A 24425-nucleotide genomic window follows, 5' to 3' on the forward strand; every position below is an offset into this window, starting at 1 on the left:
TAGAAAGCATACATTGCCTCTCTGATAACCAAATCTCTTCGATTGGTTGTATCTTCTAGATTCTTTATGATGATGGGAAAATGGTAGAAGAAGTCGATGGCCGGGCTACCCAGAAGTTAATTGTCAACTTGAAGCCTGAGAAGTCATATTCATTTGTGCTGACCAATCGTGGGAACAGTGCTGGTGGGCTGCAACACAGGGTAACAGCAAAGACTGCACCAGACGTACTACGTACCAAGCCTGCCTTCATTGGGAAGACCAACCTGGATGGCATGATTACTGTGCAACTTCCTGAAGTACCCGCAAATGAGAATATAAAGTAAGTCAATTGAAGGGTTAGGGCTGAAGGATGCAAATGCAAGTAAGCAAGAAAATAGAATTCAACCTCAATATTACAGAAGTTATAAAAGATTCTATTGCTGTATGTGGAGTAAAAGCTTCTTCTGCATAGGCTCTCAGTTTTATTTAAGCCTTATTACACCCAGTTGTCATGTTCATTATAACACAGATTCTCATTGATTTAACATTGAGTGTTTTTTATGTCCCAGGAATGATGTAACTTAGTAGAAATAGACAAATAGAATGCGATCCTTACTCTAAAGGAGTTTATGTCATAGTATACAGAATAAGGTAACTAGTTGAATAATTCTAATACTTTGCAAGTCTTATTATAAATGGAGAGGAATTCTTGCAAAGTGTTATGAAGCCAAAGGAAACTTGGGGAAATAAGATAAGCAAAAATGGTACTTGACACTGTTGTTGTATATGTATGCTGAAAGGAGACATTTCAAAAGTTAAGGTTCTGGATGATGTTGGAAAAAACAAGTTGGAAAATGCAAATTTTCTGTTTTGGATGGAGCACAGTGTAGAGGCCAGTGGGCCTGAAGTGAAAAATAAATCCAGTCAATTAAGTAGTTTACTGGTTGTATATATATAGTTGATTATAGCCAATACATTTTATAATCAGTATAGCTAGGTGGTTTTAGCCAGTAAAAGAAAAAAATATTTTCACTGCAGTATGCTAAGTATGAGTATTGTGGTTGACCATGGAGAACAAAAGAAGATGTTGACTCTGTCCCCAAAGAGCTACCATAGAGTGGGGGATACAGAGAAACAGATATAATACATGCTAATGATGGAGTTAGACTCTATTTTAAGAGCAGCTAACTGGTAATGAAATGGGTCAAGGAGGTTTCTCATGTAATGTTAAAGGACAAGTAGGACACATACAAAAAAACAGAGTGAAAAGATTATATGCAAGGGCTCATTAGTAAAGGAAGCGAGTTATCTTGTAAGGCCTGAACAAGAGAAGTAAGAGAGGTATAAAGAGCCAAGTTGCACTCAGAACTTGGAACTATATCCGGTAGACGGTGGAAATTCAGTAAATGTGTTTATGCAGGAGAGTGGCATGTATCATTTATATAATACCTAAGTTTTCTTTTTTTCCATTTTAGGAAATATTTATTGGGTATCTGCTGCATGCTGGAGATTGTGTTATCTGCTTGCTTTCTCATTTCTTGTATCCCACATGATCATGTTTAAATGAAACTTGCTATGAAAGATTTGAAGGTGCAGAATAAACTATGAGACGTTTATACATATTTTATGGATTGTTGGGACCTTCACATTTATCAGCAATCTGGTGACATAATTAGGGCAGTTCTTAGGGAAAATGGCTCCTGAAGGCATATGTTGGAAGGATATTGGAGCAACATAGAGAAAAGTGTTGGGATGTCATTGCGTATTTGGTTGATTCTAGGTAAATAACAAGATTCTGAAATCAGATGGTGATGAGGGAAATAGGATGCAGAGGCAGATGAGAGCAGTAGTGTAGTAGGAATTGGTAACCACTTTAATGGGGGATCAAGGCAGAGGAAAATTGTCGTAGATGACTCTGAGAGTTGAGTTTGGATGACAAAAGAGAATGATACTGCCATTCATCCTAGAGGATGAAAAGTCAGGAGGAAATGACTGAATTCAATTTTGTGTATGTTTTACATGAGGTATCAGTGAAATACCTACTTAGAGATGTGGGTTTAAAGAAATTACTAGGATTATGGATAGAAATTTGAGAATCATTAACACAGCAGCAATGCATTTATGGAAAGAGACAGAATCACTGAGACAGTGGGGTGAAGATATGAAGCAAAGGTTAAAGTAAATGTCTCAGGAAGAAAAGAGCTGGTAGAGCACACAGTAGGATTTGTTACAAAGTTAAGTGGAGAACCAAGCCAGGGCAAGTTCATGGCAAAAGATTTTTCAAGAAGGTGTATACAGTCAGAAATTTCCAAAGCTCCAGAAAATTTTAAAAAGATGATAGAAAAAAAATCAATTATTAAAAAGTAAAACTATAAACAAGAAGTTTTTAATATAGTGCCATGGTTGAAATTTAGAAAAGTCTAATAATTGGTGACTTTGACTTAACTAAAATCCATTCTTCCAGAGAAAACCTTCTGTTCTTATTTATTGGATGAAATAATTGGAGGATTTTTACCAGATGGTGGAATTTCCAAAAGATTATGACTAAAATAAATTCAGTGAGAAATCAGATCTCCTTTTTTGCCTCCTCTTCTTCTTGTATCATTCAGAAAACTGGAAAATGAGAATGGAATATTAGTATAATTTTTATTCTAACAGAATTTAATATGAAAGTGAGATTATATTTATCCATTTGTATTTAAATCATCTGTGGAGATAGATATATGTATTAATCTCCCATCCTAGTGCCAGACAATGTTTTAGGGATTTAGTAGAGACAATGCTGACTTTCTTACTGCTCTTACTCAACATAGTTAATTGGGGAACGTGGACAAGTAGAGTCCGTTGAAATGGAGTTTTAGGATACCAAAGCTTAGCTGGATAAGGGAGGCCAAAGGAGGAGCTCCCAACCCCAGTTTAGTAGCTTGGGGAAGGTTCCGGAGAAAGTGACAATAAAACAGAGGCTTAAAGAATGACAGGAGCCTAGCTGGTTCCTGGGAGTGGGGTTGGAGAGATTCCGTTTCAGGCAGAAGACAGCCTATGTGATACTGCAGGTGCAAGAGAAAGACTATTACTTGTTATCTGCCCACCTGGATGGGGAAGCCATCCAGGAAGACATTTCAGCTGGCATCTGACAAACAGGTGTTCTCTACCTTGCCAGTGCTGGGTCTGGGACTAGAAAGATGACTGAGATGAAGCCCTATGTGATGGTGGCAGAACAGATGTAAAAAATAGATCATGTGAATATAATGGAGTAAGTAAGTCCTGCCAGAGTTCCAGCCCAGCTTGGGTGTCCGGGAGACATCTAGAAGGAGCTAATATGTAATCTGAGTCTTGAGGGTGGGAAAGATTTAGAAAAGGCAAAATAGTTGCAAATAAAAAAAGAACAGGTAAAGATATGGAGTATAAATTTAAACCATACAAAGACATGAACTGTCTATTCACGGAAAGAGCAATTGAAAGATGAAAATAATATAGTATAATTTGTAGTATTTGTTACTAGTTTTCAAGATTTAAGAAAAAATGTCTTTACTGAGTGACTCTTTACCCAACTGGCTTGGTGGAATGTGTTAGACATTACTGAGAAAGGCATTTTAGCCCTTTGGTGGTAGATTTTTGGTTCATTTTCCAACTTCTGAATGAGTCGAGAATATTGTAGAATATAGTCTATCTTTTAGTGCTTTTCTTTAGCTTGTTCAGTTTTCCTCTTTGTTTTATTTATGTACTTCCTCCTCCTATATTTGAAATGGGAGTCAGGGAAAAGAGGTAAAACTTTGGTGACAAGGAGAAGAGACCATTTTGTAACATAAAAAGAAAGCAAATGACTGTGGGGAAAAAATGTGTTCTAGAAATGAATTCAAGATTCCCAGAAATATATTCGAGTCACTCTGTGGAAAAGAGCAAAAGACAAAACAAGGAAAGTATTTGAGTGGGAAGAGTATCAGAACCATAGGAAATGAAAAGCAAATCTCCTGTTAGAAAAAAATAAACAAATAAAAATGCTAAATAATCTATATACATTGGACTTTTTAAAGGGATAATAACATAAAGCTACCCATCCTGTCTTCGTTGGGCACAGTCCATTATTACAGGCAGCTGTGTGCCATGCTGTGCCACTTGCAGCAGTTGGCAAGTTAAGAAATTAGAAAGGAATGTAGCTTTTTGTTCAGTATGCCAGGGGAAAAATGAGAGAAAACAGGATTGATACCAGATCTGTGGGCTGGGTTGCTAACTTGCATTTAGGTGAAAGTTCTTTAGAAACATTTTTCTAATTTGTTTTCTAGTAAAATGAAATTTTGGTGATTAAAGGCTGTTTTTATCAACAAAAACCATGCTTTCTCATTTCTGGCCAAGGTAATTGGGAAGTCTTGATCCCTACCCCCAACCTCCCACCACCCGGAAACAAATCTGTCTCTTGTAAATGTGACATAGTCAAGGCTCATTGCTTCTGTATTCTTTCATAAGTGGTTTTTGTGTGGAGAAGTGGGGAACCTCCCTCAGGGAAAGGCTACATTTCTGCCACCAGGAATTTGTGGTGCTTCAGGCTTCTACTTGGATAGATAGATATAGGGGGCAGAATGCGAGTGGGAAAATCTGGCAACTTCACCATTCTTCAGAAGCAAGTTGTGATGAAGGGAACTTCCCTGACTTTATAGAGCAGGATTTTACTCTGAGTGGTAAGGAAAAATGTACCACACAGATTGCACTAAGAGATAAGCTGTCAGAAGTTACCCAATATAAGTTAATTTCATAGTAATCATTTTGTATTTATGAAAAATAAAAATGAATAAGAGCATTTTATGAATTTTAAATGTCTTTGGTCTTACTAATTTGGCTTTCAGGTTGGCCTACTTTTTCTTCTTTTAAAGAAGATATTCTTGGAAGCATAGCTTACAAAGGTGCTTCATAAAATGTGTACACTATTACTAGTTTAATGTATTAATGTATCATCTATTTAATGTTTAATGAGAAATAATTCACTCATCACATGGTTGTCAACTGCAGTGGTAAAGGTGTAAAATTGTATAGTGCTTTATAGTTTGCTGGACATTTGAATGTTTTATTTAAGTTTCAAAATAAGCCTTGGGCGCCTGGGTGGCTCAGTTGGTTAAGCGACTGCCTTCCGCTCAGGTCATGATCCTGGAGTCCCGGGATTGAGTCCTGCATCGGGCTCCCTGCTCAGCAGGGAGTCTGCTTCTCCCTCTGACCCTCTTCCCTCTCGTGCTCTCTATCTCTCATTCTCTCTCTCTCAAATAAATAAATAAAATCTTTAAAAAAAATAATCCTTTGGGGTAGGTATTCATGCCATTTATGGGTGAATAAAGTGAGGCTCAGAGATACTAAGCAGCCGGGCCACAATCATAAAGTTGATACTAAATAGTTGTGATAGTGACAGAGGGCTTACTAGTTGCTGCTCAAGGGCACTGCACACAATAACTAATGGAATCTTCACAAGAAGGATGCTTCTCATTTTATGGCTGAGGAAGTTTCAAGGTGAGTAAACATGGCCTGGCCACATGAGAGCAGAGCCAGAGAGGAAAGATTTGAACCCAGGCAGTCTGGCTCTAAGCCCACATGTTGAACCATGACTTATATGAACCATAATTTGTTGGTCAGACCAGGACATTTTTTTTCTAGGACAATTGATAAACCATTAAGAACTCAAGGACAAGTAAGAATGGACAGAACTGCCCCAAACAAACCTTAGAACAAGGAGTCATTAGGTACATGTGCAGTCATAGATCATGGAAATGTGTTAAGTGTTATGGAGCAATAAGATCAGTACATTGTCATGAGAATTTAGATGAGAGATAAAGGAAGAGGCCAGCATTATCAGCCACCATTTTATAAAAAAGGAAAATGAGGCTTTAAGCAATTAAGTAACTTTAACTTGTCTGACAACACATAGCTAAAACGATTGAAAACCTTAATTTAAACACAGAGACTGAAAAGATCATTTAACCTGCTTTGGGTTTTCTATGGTAAATTAATTTGATTTAAACAAAATATACCCAAATAACCATGGAATATATATATATATATATACATATATATATATATGAAATTATGCAAGGAATGATATTCATCATTAAATTCTAAGTCAGATTTTGACCTCCTTGTTAAACAATGAGTTTAAGAATGCTAATACATTCTGCTAATACAAAAAGACTGGCTGAATTTGAAGAGGGACTGCCACAAAGACCAGAGCTTGCCTTCCCAAATAATTATATGGAGCTGGGCCCCTTGGTGATAACATATTAAATAAAATTAGTAAAACTCTACTTAATATAATTAAAATTCTGAAGGTTAGATTTAAACTATCTAATTAAATTTAATATACTGGGAAAACACAGCTTACTTTATAAGTAGTCAGAATATTTGCAGATATATTGATTCTGAAGTTATTTATTTTTCTATTAGTTTAATAGCTAAAGTCTATGTCAAAAAATGTATTTTGAGCTTAAACTTCAAGCTTGAGTCAGATAAGCTAAGCATAGTGTAAACTTTAATTTTATCCATATATGAAGCTGATCTATACCCAAAAACATTTTTTTTCCATTTTAAACAAGTTCTTTCAGTTCATATAATTTGGTTGATTTCAATTTGTAGAGTACATCTTAGCTCCCCGTTTCACTTTTCCTATCTGAGTCATCTTTTTTTTTTCTTATTATCCCATGAGATTAGAATAAGAATCATTACTACACTTGTAAAGAAAAGAACTTCTGCAAAAAGAAGTATGTTTTCTCTAAACAGTATTTGGCCATGTCATTCCTGGTTTGGAGAAAGGAGCAAACACTGAATTGAGGTTGAGAGTTGAAAGTTCTTGGAGAGAAGGGCTCCGAGTGTTTTGACTGCCTGATTTAAGGGACATATAAGTTCCCAAAAGCCACCTATCCCACCCACTTCCACTTTTCAATGGAAAAAGAACTCAGTGATAACGTGGCAGAGATAAAAAAAAAAAAAAATTCCAGTGAGGTTATATGTACATTTGCGTTAGCAGTACATTTTAAATATACATGTCTTAAATAGTATAAGAAAATTATGGAGTAAAAATGTCCATTAAGACCATATAATAGGGGAAATTGATCTAATCAGAGAGGTCAGGAAAGATTTCAATTAGAAAGTAAGAAGTGAGTTGTTCTTTGAAGAAAGAGAGGACTTTGGACTTGTGAAAGTGACAGAAGGGTCTAGGCAGATAGAACAGAATGATCAAGGGTTTGATGACAGAATAGTCCAAAGTAAATTCAAGAATCATGGAAAACTACATCAAAAACTAATGTTGTAATGTATGGTGATTAACATAATAAAATAAAATTAAAAAAAAAAAGAAACTGAAAGCCCATCAGGGTGTAGCTCAAAGGGCACAGAGAGATGGATTCAGGCAAGATGTTGCTGAGTCTTATGAGGTTTGGGGCCTTTATACTAAGAGCAATGAGAGTCCATTGGAATGTTTTAAAACTGGAAGTGGTACAGTCTATTGCAATTGTCTATTGCAAAATGAAAATTTCAGAGACTGGAATAGAGGCGGTTACGTTCAAAGAAGAGAGAAAGTCGGGAGACAAAGGTAGCTTGAGACATGGAAAGAGGCCGGAGTGGTGGCTGCTGGGATGAAGAAGCGAGTGGACTATAGATAGAGTCTGGAAGTAATAGGACTTGGTGGTGCACTAGATATGAGAGAGGGAAAGAGTTAAAACAAATTGTCAGTGATAATATCTAAATTTATAGCAAATGGATCATGGGGCAATGGTGGGAGATTTATTTTGGAAGCATATCCTTTGTTTTGTTTTAACCACAGTAAATTTGAGGTAGTTTTGTGACATAGACATGAAGAAATGGAGTTGGAATTGGATAAACCTGAAGAATACAAAGGGGGCATTCTGAGATGCAGATATGAATCAGCAGATAATTTGCATCTAGGTGATAACTGATGCCCTGAGCTAGAATGAGACCATGTAAGAAGAAGAGGGAGTCTTTGGCCAGAACTTGAGGGATTCTACCATTTAATAGCAAGGTAGTGGGTAATAAATCCTGTTAAAGAAGTAAGATTAATGTGTTGAGAGATGTAAATGGAAAACCAGAAGAGTTGGGTATAGAGAAATGGCTGAGAATGTTTCATGAAAGCTCTCATTAACATTTTCAAATTCTGCTAAGAGATCACATAAGACAAAAGTCAAAAACTCTCCTTTTGATGCAGTCCTCCCAGAGTCACTGAGGACCCTGTCATGGGCAATGAGGTGGGCTAATGAGGCAGAACCTAGAATATAATTGGGTGGAAAGTGAGCAGAAGATGAGGTAATGGAGAACAGCAAGAAACACAGGTCTCCTCAGAAATCAGGTAGTAAGGGGTAGGATAGAGCAAGAAAGATGACTGGAGTGGGATGTGGTTTGTTTGTTTTTTAAATGTCAGGTATTTATACAGGGTTGTGAGCTAATAGAAGCCAAAGGGGAGGGAGAAGTTGAGACATATGAGAGAGAGGGGGTATGACGTATAGTCAACTTCCTAAGAGAGTGGATGATGGGAACCAATTCAAGAAAGTGATTGGCCTTCACAAATAGAACCAGTCCCTCTACTGTGCCCAAAGGACAGATTGTGGTTACATATAGATGCAAGTAGCCTTATAGTTTGGTAGGTGCAAGATGAGAGTTTTAGTCTGAATGTTTTTATTTTCTCTTTACATAAACATAAAACTATCTTCTAGTGAGGAGGTAAGGATGTCTAAGTTTCAAGGCCAGGGGAGAGAGTATGAAAAACTTGTTTTACAAAATGGAAGGATAAGGTACCTGGAGAAATTGTGGTGGGATGGCCAGGCAGCATCAAAGGCCTGAAGTTGCCAAATATGAATTTACAAAATCATTCTCCCCTGTGCATTATTTCTCAAACCATATGCAGCTTCTTGGCTTCAGGCACAGAGAAGGGCAATTACAGATTTTAGCTAATATACAGTGGAAGATGCAGTCTCCAGAAAAGAAGAATCAAAGATCTGAGAGCCCTGGGTGATGCATGGTGCCCTCTGGAGCTTGAAATCACCCAGGATGATGGCAGAGTTTGGGAGAAAAGGAAGACCATTGGCCCTGGGGGAAAAAAAAGAGGGGGTAGAGAAAGAAAGAGAGAGAGAGAAGGAAAGAAGGAGGGAAGGGAGGGAGGGAGGGAGGGAGGGAGGGAGAAGGGGGTTTCTGAAGAGGTTTGTAGATGACAAAAATCAGTGAGAGAAGAGTATAATAAAATAATAAAAATGTAGCTGAAATATATGAGCTTCAAAAAAACAGGCGCTTGTTTTTTGGCCTGCTTTTTGTTTTTAGCTTAAGGGGGGAGGAAAAAATACCTGGAAGAAGCAACAGTGAGCCAGGAGGGAAACCCTAGGCCCTCCATCTGAGGTGAGTGGGTGGGGAGGGGCATGAATAAACAGCCACCACATGAGAAGCCTGTGAGGGAAGCAGGATTTTCAGGGAAAAACCAGGTTTCAGGAAAGGCAAAGATATGGGTGTTTGTAAAGCCATGGTTGCAGAGAACATGGGTGAAAATGTGTGGATTTAGTCCCAGGCCAGACTTTCTTATAATACGGAGTTCCAAATGCCCTATGACAGATTTCTTTCAATGAATGAGAGCTACTTTGATGTGGCTCCACTTTGACTGCGCTAAATGAATGCTTTGGACATCAGGAGACAGAAAAGGCCATGCATATCCAGACACACTGTTAATTACTTGCTGTGGGGGAGGCTGTTCAATTCTTATCCCAGCCACAAGTTAAATGAACAGTTGGGGAGTACTGCAGAAGAAAAGAATGGATTCTTTTTTCATGTACAGGAATAGTAACTCAAGTATGAAAGCAGAGGAAAAATTAATAGAATTCATCATCTTAACCTTGATTTCCAAGATTCGGAAAGAGGACAATGGGAGCTCTCAATAATGTGTAATATCATTACTTTAGGCAAAGAGAAGCAGTACTGACTTGGTGCAATTGGTAGTGAAAAGCAAGAGGTTCCCTAATGAGTGTGTTTATCAAGTACATCTGCAGTGTTATTTTGTACGCTCAGTTGCAGCCCCTGTCATTCTTCTCCAGGCTCATTTAACATGATGGACTTGTTTGGCAAATCCTTCAGGTGGTAGGAAGATAGGAAGAGGAGGAAGCTTACTCTGGATCATAAAGTACAAGATACTGGCCTCTTTCACACACTCCAACTCTTCCTTCTCATCCTCTTCGATCGTCATGATTATTGGTAGGAAAGAAAATGATTGGATCAGTGATGTGATTCTGGGAGTCTGTTGATTAGTTGCTCAGAGTACCATGGAGAGAAGGTTCCAGTATAGTTGTCTGGTTTGACCTGAATTCTTGATTAGGGAGAAAAAATGTTTGACAAGTTCCTGAACTTGCATCTCAGGGAATGTCACTAAGTCCTACTTGAATAACGCAGTTCAGATGGATTTCTCCCACGATTATGGTCAGTACTAACAATAGCGGCTTCCATCAGTTTGGTGCTACCTGCCACACACTGTGCTCACATTTTTCAGAGCATACAACTGAGATTAAGGGATGTTAAATGATCAGCCCAAGATCACACAGCAAATTAGTCACAGAGCTTTAATTGTGGGCCAGATGTATCTCCAGATGCCACATTCTTCACCAAAACACTCTAAAATAGCACTGTTCAATACCATGAAAGCCACATGTGAAAGAAATTTTCAATTTTCTAGCAACTACAGTAAAAAGTACAAGAAAATGGGTAAAGTTAATTTTAATAGCATATTTTATTTTACCTAACATAGCCAGAATATTATCATTTAACATATGGTCACTATTAAAAATGTATTGCCAAGATATCTTACATTTACTTTTCATACTAAGTCTTAAAAATCTAATGTCTTTAACATTGCGAACACATTTCAGTTCAGACTAGCCATGTGTCTCACTAGTGGCTACCATATTGGACAGTGCAGCTCTAGACTCCGTTTATGGAAACAGAGATCTTTATCACAAGGTTTTACTGAGTTTATTGCAGGTTTTGTTTTGATATAAGTAGAAAGAGGCCTTCCTGTGTGTGCTGTTGGTCTCTGTGATATAATGTGATGCAAGGTTGGTAGTGCCCATCCTGCGGTCTCTTTTCCCTGTGTGGCAACCTTCTCTTTTAAAAATGTGTGTGTGTGTGTGTTGATTTTCACAAGTCTCCACAAAATAATGGAGTTTTTAAAGTACTTTATAATACAGAGTAAATGAAACAGAAAAAGAGCCGGACTCTTGCCAAGGTTAAGATATATATAAGTTTGTATCCCCTTACTATATGTTTTAACTTGGGTCATAATTTAATCTCTCTGGATTTACCTTTTTGTCTGTTACCTGTCCTTATATAGTTTTTGAGACTGTATACATTTAATACAATACCTGAGAGGTAGAAAGTGATTGATGTGTTAGCTATTATACACATACATTTAAAGTTCTTTATAGTTACTACCAAAAATCAAGCAGAGTCATAAACCATGAATACAAGAGCAGGGTATATACATTTTGTGGAAATTGCAAAACGATTTTTCAAATAACCCATATCTACCTGTGAACAGATACCTTTATAGTTACTTAAATTTTAGTTGACTATTCTTAATGTGAGTGGTCAATTTCTTTTGCCCTTCTTATACATTTATTTTTTGAGATCTATTTTGAAGGCTCTCAGATAGTGATTGTCTCCAAATTTCTGCAATATTTATCTTAAGGTTTGCAATTTGATGGGTAGAAAACAATTACATCATTATATAACTGTTGTGAAGTTGTGGGTAATTTTTATGTGTTTAATTTCTTGTCCAAATAAAAAGTATTTTAGTATAAATGAAATCATTGTCGTCATCATCTAGGCATTTTTACGAGCTAAGAGTAATTTTTATTATACATTTTCTTTAAATAAAATCCCCTTATAAATTGATGTCATAGAAAATACTTAGTTCAGCAGCTTGTGATGCTGGATTTCAGTATACTAAACTTGTATGTGCCCAGCACCAGGGTCCTAACAAACTGTTTCTGCTCTGTTTACAATACCTAATAAAGAGCAGTCAACCATGGTGGTATTACCATACGAGATCATTGAAGTCACACATAAATGTCTACCCATGTTGTTTTTAAAACTGAGCAAACAGGTGGTTATTTCTCATTGATGGACAAGTCACTCCAAGTCCATAATTTGCTTTCATTCTCAATCACTGGTCTGTGGAAGATTTAAGGACATATCCGTTTTCTTTTCCCTTTGATCTAATCTTATTTTTGTCCATTCTTGTGCAGAGGTTACTACATAATAATTGTGCCTTTGAAGAAATCTCGTGGGAAATTTATCAAGCCATGGGAGAGTCCAGATGAAATGGAATTAGATGAGGTAACTATGTGTTTTTTGGCTGTGTCTTTCATTGGTTATTTAATTTATTAAACATACTCTTCATCTGTATGGGAGGAAGGTGCTGACTTCTATATGGTTGGCTAGTCAGCTGGTTGGATGGTTCAGTACTATGGGCCTGATAACCTCTAGGGACCCCAACAGAGAACTCTTTGCTTTAATTAAAAGACATTTAGCTGCAGTAAAACTTGCAACCTGTCTAATCTTTGTTGGCTTTAATATTTTGCCCCTTGTCCCTTGTAAAACATGATGCAAGGTGTGGAAGGTGAAGTGAATTGTCAGCAAAGACTTAATAATCATCATTGCTATGAACTCCAAGGTCTGCTTCATTAGTGTAGAGGTAGCCGAAGCTGTTACAAATGCTAAATTGCAATTTGCACCAGAGTTTAACATCTGACCTACTATGCGTTCTTGACCAGTTTCTCAGAGAATTATGCTGATTAGCACATTTGCCATATTCTATATTTTGTAGGATTTCAGAATCAAAAATGCATTTAACTGCAGGGGCAAACAAAACATATCCCCAAATTTTGAGCCAAGAAATAAACATAGAACAAAATCCACAGCAAACACCAAATCGTATGATTTTAATTTCTGAAATCTTACAACAATAGTAGGTACATTTTAATTAATACTCTTTTTGCAAAAAGAACATTTGTTTTGGTTTTGGGGGGTTTTTTTTGGAAGCTAATACATAGTATGAAGAAAAAGACCTAAATATTATACATTCTATTTAGATGGGAAAACTGTGATCAGAAATGTTAAGCCATATCCTCAAAGGGCCAAGCAAGTTAATGGCTGTGGTTCAGTCAAATACAGGAAAGATTGTGCTATTTAAACATGATGCTGGTTTGAATCACTTCAGAAAGCAAATTAAAAGGTCCCCATTTGGGGACATATGAGATTTTAATTTGTTGAGTTTATTTACAACATAGGCCACATGTTATAGCCCAACCTGTTGTTTCCAGGTATTTCCTCTACTTTAAATTAGTGCAAACAGAGCAGGAGAAAGAAGAAATTCCTTAGCTGCATTACAGGGAAGAGATGTTTATTTCATACATGTCTGCACTAAGGAGACTGTGATCTGACAGATAAGGGCTGTTAGCTTCTTTTGGCAGACATATATCCTCTCTAGACATATGGTTCATCTTCACCCACTTCAGTTATCTGAGTTAAACTTGATCAAGTTCAGAAGAGGAGATGAGTTCAAGGTTAGGATTGTGCTTTTATGTCACTCTTTAATGATTAGATAAGCATTGGAGGGGTGTAAAATGGTATATCATTTCAATAATGTCAAGTAATTTATGTTATAATTTTTTTCTGTTAATAAAGAAGGAATAAAATCATTTTTCTATGTTAGAGGAATAGTAATCTTCCATCTGAATATGCAAAATGTCAGCTGGTCTTTTGTAAACATTTTTTCTTAAAGATTTTATCTATTTATCTGAAAGAGAAAGAGAGAGAAAGAGCAGGAGGAAGGGGAGAGGGAGAAGCAGACTCCCCGCTGAGCAGGGAGCCCAACATGGGGCTTGATCCCGGCACTCCGGGATCATGACCTGAGCTGAAGGCAGACACTTAACCGACTGAGCCAACCCGGTGCCCCCCCTTTTTTAAATTTAAATTCAATTTGGGCGCCTGGGTGGCTCTCAGATGGTTGAGCATCTGCCTTCGGCTCAGGTCATGATCCCGGGGTCCTGGGATCAAGTCCCGTGTCGGGCTCCCTGCTCCTTGGGAGCCTGCTTCTCCCTCTGCCTCTCTCTCTCTCTCTCTCTCTCTGTCTTTCATGAATAAATAAATAAAATCTTAAAAAAAATAAATTCAATTAGCCAAAGTATAGTGCATCATTAGTTTTTGATATAATGTTCAATGATTCATTAGTTGAGTATATCACCCAGTGCTCATCTTATCATGTTCTCTCTTTTTAGGTGCCCCTTTTTTAAACATTTTGAAGCAAGGCATGCTTTTACTTACAACTGACTAATCAGTTAATCTTGAGATTGTCATATTTACTTATTAATTAATCAGCTCTCAAATAAATTACTGAATTCCATTGGAATTGGTTTTAAAATGCAAAGGTAACTTGTAGAATCTATGAAACTTTCCTCCTGTTAAAAACAAGAAACAAAAAGCAAAAATCAAGTTATCAAAGAATTAAAATCCAATCCAAAAATTATGTCAAATACTTTTAAATAATAACCTTTTCCTAGAAGTAGAACCATTTACTAGCAATAGGAAGCTGATTCTCTTTTATAGCCAGGTTTTAACCTCCAAAATGCACAGCAATGCTAATGGATTAAAGTATAGAGCTATATGACATTGAACTTTCCTGCAATTAAATTCTATGGGTCTGTGCTGCTGATTCCCATAACAACGGGTCATTTTAATCATCCCACAAGTTGTGGTGCATTAATCTGTATAATAGTTTGATAAAGAACATTTATTAATTCAAAATTTTGGGGTCAGGATGGGTTGTTTCCAACTTTTCTTACTGATATAATTGAGACCACATTGTAGAATTAATGGTGGAAGAAATAAGATATGCATTGACTGGAAAATGAAAATTATTTCTGATAAAAAACTAAAGCCCTTGATATATCTTCTGGAATTACCTCCCATACATTTTGTAACTATTGTGTAGGGGAACAAATGAAATTAGTCTATGGCCTCACTTTATGCTTACTCATCCAGTTTCTGATCCCTACAGACATTTTTCCCCCTATCATGGATAATAAAAGCATTGTTGTAATTTTATCTATAGCTTGGTACTGCCAGCTTTGACAAAGCAGTGTTCCTCTCTTAAATGTATTTGACCAAGTGATTTTTTTAGAAAGGCCTATAATTCAAATGGTTGAAACCGCATCACTGAATATAATGGTGGCCTAAGGGGATTTCCACATGTATGCCTCACATCTAGGCCCATAAAAAATGGAAAGAGGCTTCCTAAACAGAGTCACTCTCAATATTATCTTCTGAGCTCATTTATCCTTTGTCTGGGGATAATCTCCACATAATAAATTCATGCACTGGAACTTCTGTTGTCAAGGTCAGACTGGGCAGAGTAGACGTTGATAGTCAAACTGAATTTTGGACAGAATGACTCATAAAATATTAGTTATATTTAATTCAGTGTAGGTTTTATAATATAAGCTTTTCATTGCATTTACTTCAAAGGCTTGCTCCTAAATAATGTGGTCATTTGTAGTTGTAACTTCAACATACTGGGTAACTCTGGTAACATCTGAGTATACTTGACCAATTAAAGTATAACACAGGAAGCATCCTGCAGAGATTAGAGCAACCCACAGGGGCAGAGTTGATATTCCACGTTTGACCTTAAGGAATGGCTGCACTGCACCTAAGGAACACCAAAAAACCCAAATATTTTATTCTAAGGTACTTCCTCCAAGTCTTCTAAAGAAACGCTAGCAAAAAGTGTTCATGGGGATGACAGTGATATGGATGAATTATGATAGTTTCATACATGTGAAATATGGATAAAATCAAGGTAGGGTTTGATCAGTGAAGTGGAAGAGGGGACACAGTCACATAAACAACTGATGGTAAATGTTTCTGATTAACCAACTTCAAAAAGCTGTTCAGTTCATCTGCAGTACGTTTGTCCTTAAAGTAATGGCTCATTGTTTACTACATATCAATAATAACCTTCATAATGAATTTCCAGTACACTATTAAATATTTGGCATCAGAATTTTTAAAATAGCATGTTAAAAGTATCCTGGAAAAGGAAATCTAAGTACTCATTCAGCTACATTAATGAGAACAGATGCACAAAAATTATATATGTCTAAGTATAGATTGAGTTAAAACAATTTAGATTATCAATTTAGCTTAAATGTTGCATTTTGTTTTCTTGATATTGTATAATGATTAAGCAAACAAAAATATAATTTGAAAAATCTCTTACATGTAATATATATCAATTATATATCGCCACTTCTGTTATACATTCATGTCCTCATTTATAAAATGGGGATATAATAATAGCCTACCTTATAGGGTTTATTATAAGGAGTAAGTGAACTAATAAATATTTAGGCTTCTGAGAACAGTGCTTCAACTAAATGCTTAATAAATATTAGCTATCATTGTGATTAGCATTATTATAAGTAAACCTAAACTTGACAGCAGGACTCAAAGATAGTGCTAAGTCTTTGGCCTTGTTTTATTTCATCTTCACTGGTGCGTATTTGATCAGCCTACCTGAATGTATCATCAGATAGCCCAAATTTGCTAAACAAATTTGTTTGTTTAGCAAATCCCAGTCTACTGGGATTCCCATAAAAGAGCTTATAGTTCATGTAATTTTCTTGCATCAATAAACTCAAAGTTAAAGAAAATACTAGAACATTAGAAATTAGATTCAAAACAATGTGGGCACAAATTATCTATATAACCCAAAGAGTGTTTACCTATTGATTTACATCTGACCAGCTGAGCTCATTTACAACCTTGGGTAGTATACCGTCAGGTTCCTAACACAAGGATTTGACGTTTGCTGTATATAGAATCTGCAACCATTATCACAGAAGCCTGGCCTTGGGAGCTAAGCAGATACCACTACTTTGGTTTTTGATTTATCATTTCCACTTATATAACAAGAGTAGCAAATAATTTCACCATAATGTTTCCATTAGTACCTTAATTTTATTTATTGAATTGAAGACAAGTTTCATTCCAAAAGAAAAAAAAAGGCATCACAGTCTGCTGTAAACTTTTTCCCCTGGTTACGCCCTATGAAATACCAATATATTTAAGGGGAGAAGACAAAGCTAACTTCAACATTATTTTGAAATCATTTGTCATAAAATATCATTAATGTGACTTTCTAATGAAAAAGGTGAAGGCAAAACAGGAATATTGAAACATAAGTTCTACCTTTTTCTTTTAGAGATATGTGAAGGATTTTTGTGTACATGTGTGTGTTTGTTTTCTTCAGGGTAATATTAAATTTAATGCTTATCTACCCTTTCTATTTCACCTGAGAAGATAATTCAACCTCTCCAGGGAACTCTCAGCTCCAGAAAAGTTGATGTCATGATAAATGTGAGGAATAACCAAAAGATTATTTAAGGAGCCAAGAAACCAAGTCAAGCCACAAATTGTTAAATGAGTGACAATGTCTATATAATATGTTTCAATTAAAACTTGGTCATTGGATTCTATTTCTGCTGATTTGAGGATATTTGTATTGTATAAATGATCTCACTACTAAAAACCATCTAAAATGGTACTAACCTCTCTGAAAGTTGATCATAATTGATGGCTTTATCTGAGGTTACTATTTATTTAATAAATAACAATAATAAAGCCTGCATGACAGGCTTTTGTGAATCAAGCTGACTTTTTTTTACTTCGGTTATAATGTACTCTTGCCCTTTGAGAAAATTTCATTGGGGTAGACAGTGATATGAGCTATCAGCGAAGGAAGGGTCTAATTGTCCTGTGTTTATCGCCTGGGCCTTGCAAGAGCAGTCTAACACCTTACTTTAATAGCAAGACAAGCATTTGAAAGAGAGAACTGAGATTTAGTGATGCTGACATGGTACATGAAATGTGGACAAACTGTAGTTGAGTTGTTCCCAGTCCTGAATTAATTTCTCCCGTTAAATAGTCATTAAGTTGGGTTATTGTTGTTTACATTTCTTTTCTTTTTCTGTTTCCCACTTTTTTCCTTAAGCTGCTTAAAGAGATATCTAGGAAACGCAGAAGCATCCGATATGGGAGAGAAGTTGAATTAAAGCCATATATTGCTGCTCACTTTGATGTCCTTCCCACTGAGTTCACCCTGGGGGATGACAAACATTATGGTGGATTTACAAACAAGCAACTCCAAAGTGGTCAAGAATATGTCTTCTTTGTGTTAGCAGTGATGGAACATGCAGAGTCTGTAAGTTAATTGTGCTGGCATCTCTTTCCTTTGGTATTCTTACATATTTTCACCAGAATAGGTCTATGTAGATATATCCATCCTAATTATTTCTCATGAGCTATCATTAACTTAAGTGGAGCAACAGGCTGCCTACTCTTTAAACACTGCTGAGTAATCTGCTTGAGATTTCATTATAAACAAGGCTGTGTCTCTAATGATATGGAATTCAGGTGGACATTTTGGCTTATGAAGTGCCGAACTGATAGGACATGGTTCTTGGAACCATCAATGTGACACATCTGGAAAGGAGGGTGGTACCCATCACTGCTCAAAAGCACCTTCGTCAACCTTTAAAAATGACTGTTCTCAGAGAAGTTTATTTGATTACAATAGAAACTATCAAGTTCTGCAATTAAACATAGGGTATTTCCAGGTATTCAAAAATACTGATTGAGGGTGATTATGTTTTATTCTCCTGCAACTGCCGGTGAGCCCACAATCTCTACCTAGATTCGTAGGGAAGGTCTGTCTAGGAACAAGGCAAGCACAGCCAGCTTCTTTAATTATAGCAATTTACCAATGACTTTATCAGTGAAAAGCCAAGAATGTTAGAAAATAATTCAATAAAACAGAGAATTCCTAAGGTACTCTAAATAATGAGTTGTCTTCTTTTATGTAATTCATCTTGCTCTTATGTCATTTTATGCTTCAGTTGCTGTGAATGTTAAAAAAAGAGAGAGAGGAAGAGAAATTGTAGCTGTGAAGGGGGGGTGGATTTTGAAGTGGCAGTTCACATTAACATTTAATATACATATTCTAACTGTATCTTTCTAATAGGGACCTAAAACTGACAGGCGTGGCAGCTCAGTTGAGCCAGTCACTTCCCTTATAGAGGAAACCCGAGATGTATCAAAGATTTCTTCACCTCCGGTGTTAGCACATATAGTGGGGCTTCTCTTCAAATGACTGAAGGAATTCCTCCATGGAAAATCAAAACACAAAGGCAGCCTTTCTGCCTGGTTTACCTTTGTGCACAGAATGTCATTTGAAAACAAAGTGATGGGCTCCCTGGAATTTTAATGCATGGATATGCTTTCTCTTTTTAGTTGAAGGTTTTAAGGCAGAACATCAAGGGAATAGAATGTTAGAAATCATCTTTTTCTCTCTTATTTTTAATGACTTTTAGATATTTGAAGTAATTTTCCTTACATAGCTTTAAGATGTTTCAGAAAGCACATTCAGACCACTGAGGTAGATCAGAGAATTCAGCAAAGAAGAGCAGCCTCTGCAGACCATGCAGGCTGATGACCACTGTCAGAAACTCTGGTTTGAATTCTCCCAGATGTTTCTAGTGTTTAAATGCATTACCAATGATGAAGAGTCTACATCGTCCCTTAGTATGCCATTTCACTGTTTCATTAATTATGTAATTAGGACTTTTTCCAAATAAATTATCTGAATTGTCCCTTTTCTCCATCATCTTTCTCAACAATGCTCTTTATGTGTTGTATATGTTTTCAGGCTAGCATCTACTTTATAAAAAAGACTTGTATCCAATGAATATAATGTTGGCAGTGATACTGTCATTTTGTAAGCCTCAAATTTTTGTGAATAATTGTTGTTAAGCACCTAACCACTCCCAGGGTAGGCTAATAATTTTCATAGAGAAAAGACCCACCCCTCAAAACATGAGCTTTCCCTAGTCCATTATTGCTTCATGTTAAGAGTATCAGAGGGCTGGTTTAGAATGACCAAAGGCTATTACCCCCACACATTGAACAAGTTTTATTTTCATGAGGCTGGTATCACTTTATGGTTTTGTTTTCTTTTCTTTTCACTTTCTTATGTCTCTATTTCCTGATTTGGGTTGGAAATCTGTGTGCTTTGGGAAAACCACTGCTTAGATTTGTATCTCGGCTGACCAAGATGATTATCTCTAAGGCCCTTGGTAGAGAATTTCAAATCACAGAGTTTTGTTTATTTTTGTCTGCCAAACAGTTGAGTGTAACCTACAAGATAGAAAGGGGAAAGTATAAACCAAAACAAACAATTACACTTATATAAAGAATCATGTTTCTTGGATATTTAGTGTCTTTGCCAAGTCCTTACACTGTACATATCTTTTTTTTTTAGATGCTTCTGAGAAGGTTGGAAATGTACTGACTTTTTATCTTTTGACACATTCGAAAATCTGGAAATGTAGTCAGTCTCCTTCCTAAGTACTGTGGGGAAAGTGGGAAAGAAGAATAGAATACAAATATTTAGTGGGGCATAGGCCCTCCACATTGACCACTAAGCTTGCTGCACTTAAATTCAGAACATATGCCCTAAATTAATTCTTTAAATGCAGATGAAAAAAATAGATATACTTCCTAATCATGGAGAGATGAGAATACACTCTCATGTCTTGATAAGATCAGCCATTTGAAAAGATGAACATTTTATTTTATTTGACGAAGATTTGCTGGGAACTCATTAAGTGCAAAGCTCTGTGCTAGCTACTTTAAGTGTACAGACACAAGCGGTATATAAATCCTTACCTTCCTGGAGTTTATAGTTTCGTTAAAGAAAATAAGGTATATGCACAAATAAAAAAAGGCAAATAGAGCCGGGCGAATACCATTAAATAAGGAATAAAGGACTACCTGAAATTTTAAAAGTTGTTTTTACCTATACTTTGTGAAATGATTGATTATTTCCAGTTAAGGAGTGGTAGCTTCACTGGAGGCAGTATAAGTGGGGCCTTGGAGATCAGTTAGATTACAGGAGCCAAATGTTGTGGAACTTGTGAGAGGGTTAAAGAGAGAGAATAGGACATTTAGGGAATAGTAGCCAGAAGCTCAGTATGATGGAAAATGTTGTGTGTGATACAGAAGTTTAAAACAAAATCATGGAGGCCCTTAAGATCCCTGCTAGGATGTCTAGGGTTTATTTAGGAATCACCAGAGAGCCTCCTGAAGGTTTTACAGCTATAGTTTAGGATAATAACTCTAGCAGCCCTAGAGACTGTTAGAGGAAGAAAGAAATTCTAGGTATGCTTTGGGTGGGCATGAATGAGGTCCTGAAGAAAAGTGGTACCCATGAAACTGGAAAGAGGGTAGATCAACCTGAGGGTCATTGGCAAAATAAAATCAGTAGTTTTTCATTCCTAGGTATTGAGAAGATGAGAAAAATTAGCAAGTTGGAAGGAGGGTATATCTAGCAAGCAGGGAAATAACACATGCAATTCTTAACTTGCAGGTAGATGTAGGACTCTCTAGCAATAACTGGAAATGAAAGTCTGGGAGTTAGCAGAGTTTCTGACTTTAGAAACATTAATCAGGAAGTAATCTGCATAGAAGTTGGTAGTTAAAGGTAAGGATGCCCTTGCCAGAGAAGGGAGAAAATGACTAGCAGAAAATAAAACTTAAGAATGCTGGCACAAGATGGATTCAGAGGTGGTCATGATCAGTTGGCAAGATTAGAATGGGACCAGTTGAGTACAGAAGTAGGAGAACCAGTGGAGGAGTTTTAAATAAGGCTCAATCAACTATGGCAAATCTGGAAAAGATGTCTGGAAGGCACTGAATAATGACAATTCTATTAAACAAATGAGAAAACAGAATCAGTGGTAGAGCTGGAGTGAGAAGAGATGAGAAGATAGTGGCAGGACAGATGGGGCAGCCCATAGTTGTGGATTTGTCTCTATTGGAAAAAGAAAAGCTAGGACCTTACACTGGGGAGCGGGGAGGGCAAAGTCAAGACAATACTGTTCTAAGAGAGTCTGAAATGAGACATAGGATGTTATAAAAATAAAATTTATAGTATTCAGTCCATTCCTTCATCAAGTAACTATATATTTTTCCCAACTTCATTTAGGGAAAGTTAACAAATATAATTATATATTTAAAGTGTACAACATGATGATTTGATGTACAATATACATCGTGGAATGGTTGCCAAGATCAAGATAAGCAGCATATCCGTCTGCTCACATAGTTAACTCTTTGTGTGTGTGTATGCGTGTGTGCTGAAAAATACTTAAGATCTACTCTCAGCAACTTCCAAGTATATAATACTGTATTATTGACCATAGTCACCATGCAGTACATTAGATCCTCAGAACTTCTTATAACTGAAAATTTGTACCCTTTGACCTATATGTCTCCATTTCCCCCTCCCTGAATACTGACATTTTTCCCTATAAATGTTTACTTTTTAAATTTGATCTCCTTAACTGGCTGATAATGTCTTTAGGGCTGGAGCTATCATATTTCTGTTGATTTTCACACAACACATAACACCTTGGCACAGTGTAAATGCTCTTTGAATATTTTGTAAATGGTTAACTGTTTTACTTTATACTTCATAAGATCATTTAATATGTCATATATAGATCCCAATGAAAATGTGTCTACAGAGTAATTTACACCATCAAAAATGATTTGATTAGAAAATATTTCACTCTACAAGGAAATTTCCATTGCAAGATCTCTTTACTTTTTCCTCCTTCCTCCCTTTTCTCCCACCTCTTCTCTCATCCCTTTCCCTCATCTCCTTTTTCACTGACATTGTTTCATACACTTAACATCACATCCACTAAGTTCGGAAGTTTTGCTCCTTCTAATGCTATGGACACACACTAGAAAGTCATTAGTTTATAAGTAACACAGACTCTGTTTTTCCTCAGAAGATGTATGCAACCAGTCCCTACTCCGACCCCGTTGTATCAATGGATCTGGATCCACAGCCCATCACAGATGAAGAAGAAGGCTTGATCTGGGTTGTAGGTCCTGTCCTTGCAGTGGTCTTTATCATCTGCATTGTCATAGCTATTCTTCTTTATAAAAGGTAGGTTTGCCTTGTATCTCTGTTGCAATCTTGGTAATCCTTCTATGGTCATTATGTGGTTGCTATTAATGAAATACTTCAGTGTAGCCCCCATAATCATTGGAAGATGTTTCCATTAGATTAGAATGAAATGTAAAGATTGTGCTGTTTCAAATCCCATTCAAGTGTGGTATGGACTTTCTTGCCCAGCATTCACGGATCCTAGCCTTGGTCTTATGAGCTACTTTAAGCATTAGGAGCACTTTGCATGGCACTTTGCAAGACATGAGTACATTCACAAGCAGATAATTCCAAGCTTGCATCTGATTGCTTTAGATGATTAATTGCTCAGTTTCAACATGGTTTTAGAAATACTGTTACAAATTTGCACATTTATACCCATTCCATATGTCTAATGAGTGCATGAGCTAAGATTTTTTTCCTGTAGCTATTTCTCAAAACAGTGAAAGTGGCTAAAATTTGAAGATAAAAGAAGGAAAAATGTGGAAGAGAATGATATTTTTTCTTTCTATAACCTTTATTCTATAGTGAATTCTATTTGTGTCTAAGAAGGGGATATAAGGTACCATTTTCCTTTAAAAAACTAAAACCACAACCTTGGCCTTTATACTCCCAGGTTTTGATCCGATTTGGTGTCTTTGACTACAATTAGGATGCAGATAATCCACATCTACCCCATGTTTTCTGATCTTCCACCCTTTTTCAATTACATTTCTGCCTCATTTATAGTAAGCTAGATTTTTCCCCTAGTCCCAGTCAGTTGGAAAGAGTACATTAGTAATTCTTTCCATAACTCCTTTCTGACTTAAAAATATATATAATATTAAAATATGTAAAATTATAAAAATTAACATATATAATACATTCTCTTAAACATGTAGAATGACTAAATTCTGAATTATCTCCTTTTGTATCACTTTTTCTTTTCTTCCAATCCAAATTTTCTTTTTATGAAACTTGAATCTATGTTCCCATTTTTCTTTGTAGTATGTCATCTTTCAGAATGCTACTGTGAAGATGATATCTTCCCACTACTATGAAATAGCCTCCCCCCATAACTTTGACTTTCAAAATCAGATGAGAATGTCTTCATTTTGATTCTTGCTGACATGCTTAATCTGATAATCTTATTTCCATTAGCTCTTTTTCCTATTTATCTAGCTCTCTTCACTGGGCTTATATTAATTATTTCTACCTGTATTCTTTTGTTAAGCATGTTCTTCTTATATTCCTGGAATAGTCTTTTTATTTATTTATTTATTTATTTATTTATTTATTTATTTATTTTTTAAGGATTTTATTTATTTATTTGAGAGAGAGAGAATGAGAGACAGCATGAGAGGGAGGAGAGTCA

General features: G+C 36.3%; 1 protein-coding gene across 39 annotated transcripts in view; it reads left to right on the forward strand.

The window, feature by feature from the left end:
- Positions 1–24425, forward strand: part of PTPRD (protein tyrosine phosphatase receptor type D) — a 540170-nt gene that overhangs the window by 381780 nt on the left and 133965 nt on the right. For 33 of the 39 annotated variants that reach the window (XM_027615436.2, XM_027615448.2, XM_027615441.2 and 30 more), the window contains 4 exons: positions 60–319; positions 12243–12333; positions 18050–18259; positions 22911–23071. In XM_027615436.2, coding sequence (XP_027471237.1) covers positions 60–319; positions 12243–12333; positions 18050–18259; positions 22911–23071 — 722 coding nt within the window. The remainder of the gene's footprint in view (positions 1–59; positions 320–12242; positions 12334–18049; positions 18260–22910; positions 23072–24425) is intronic. The other 6 variants (XM_027615438.2, XM_027615450.2, XM_027615471.2 and 3 more) reach the window with 1 other exon arrangement.

Source organism: Zalophus californianus, chromosome 13 (assembly GCF_009762305.2).
Source record: "Zalophus californianus isolate mZalCal1 chromosome 13, mZalCal1.pri.v2, whole genome shotgun sequence".
NCBI lineage: Eukaryota > Metazoa > Chordata > Mammalia > Carnivora > Otariidae > Zalophus > Zalophus californianus.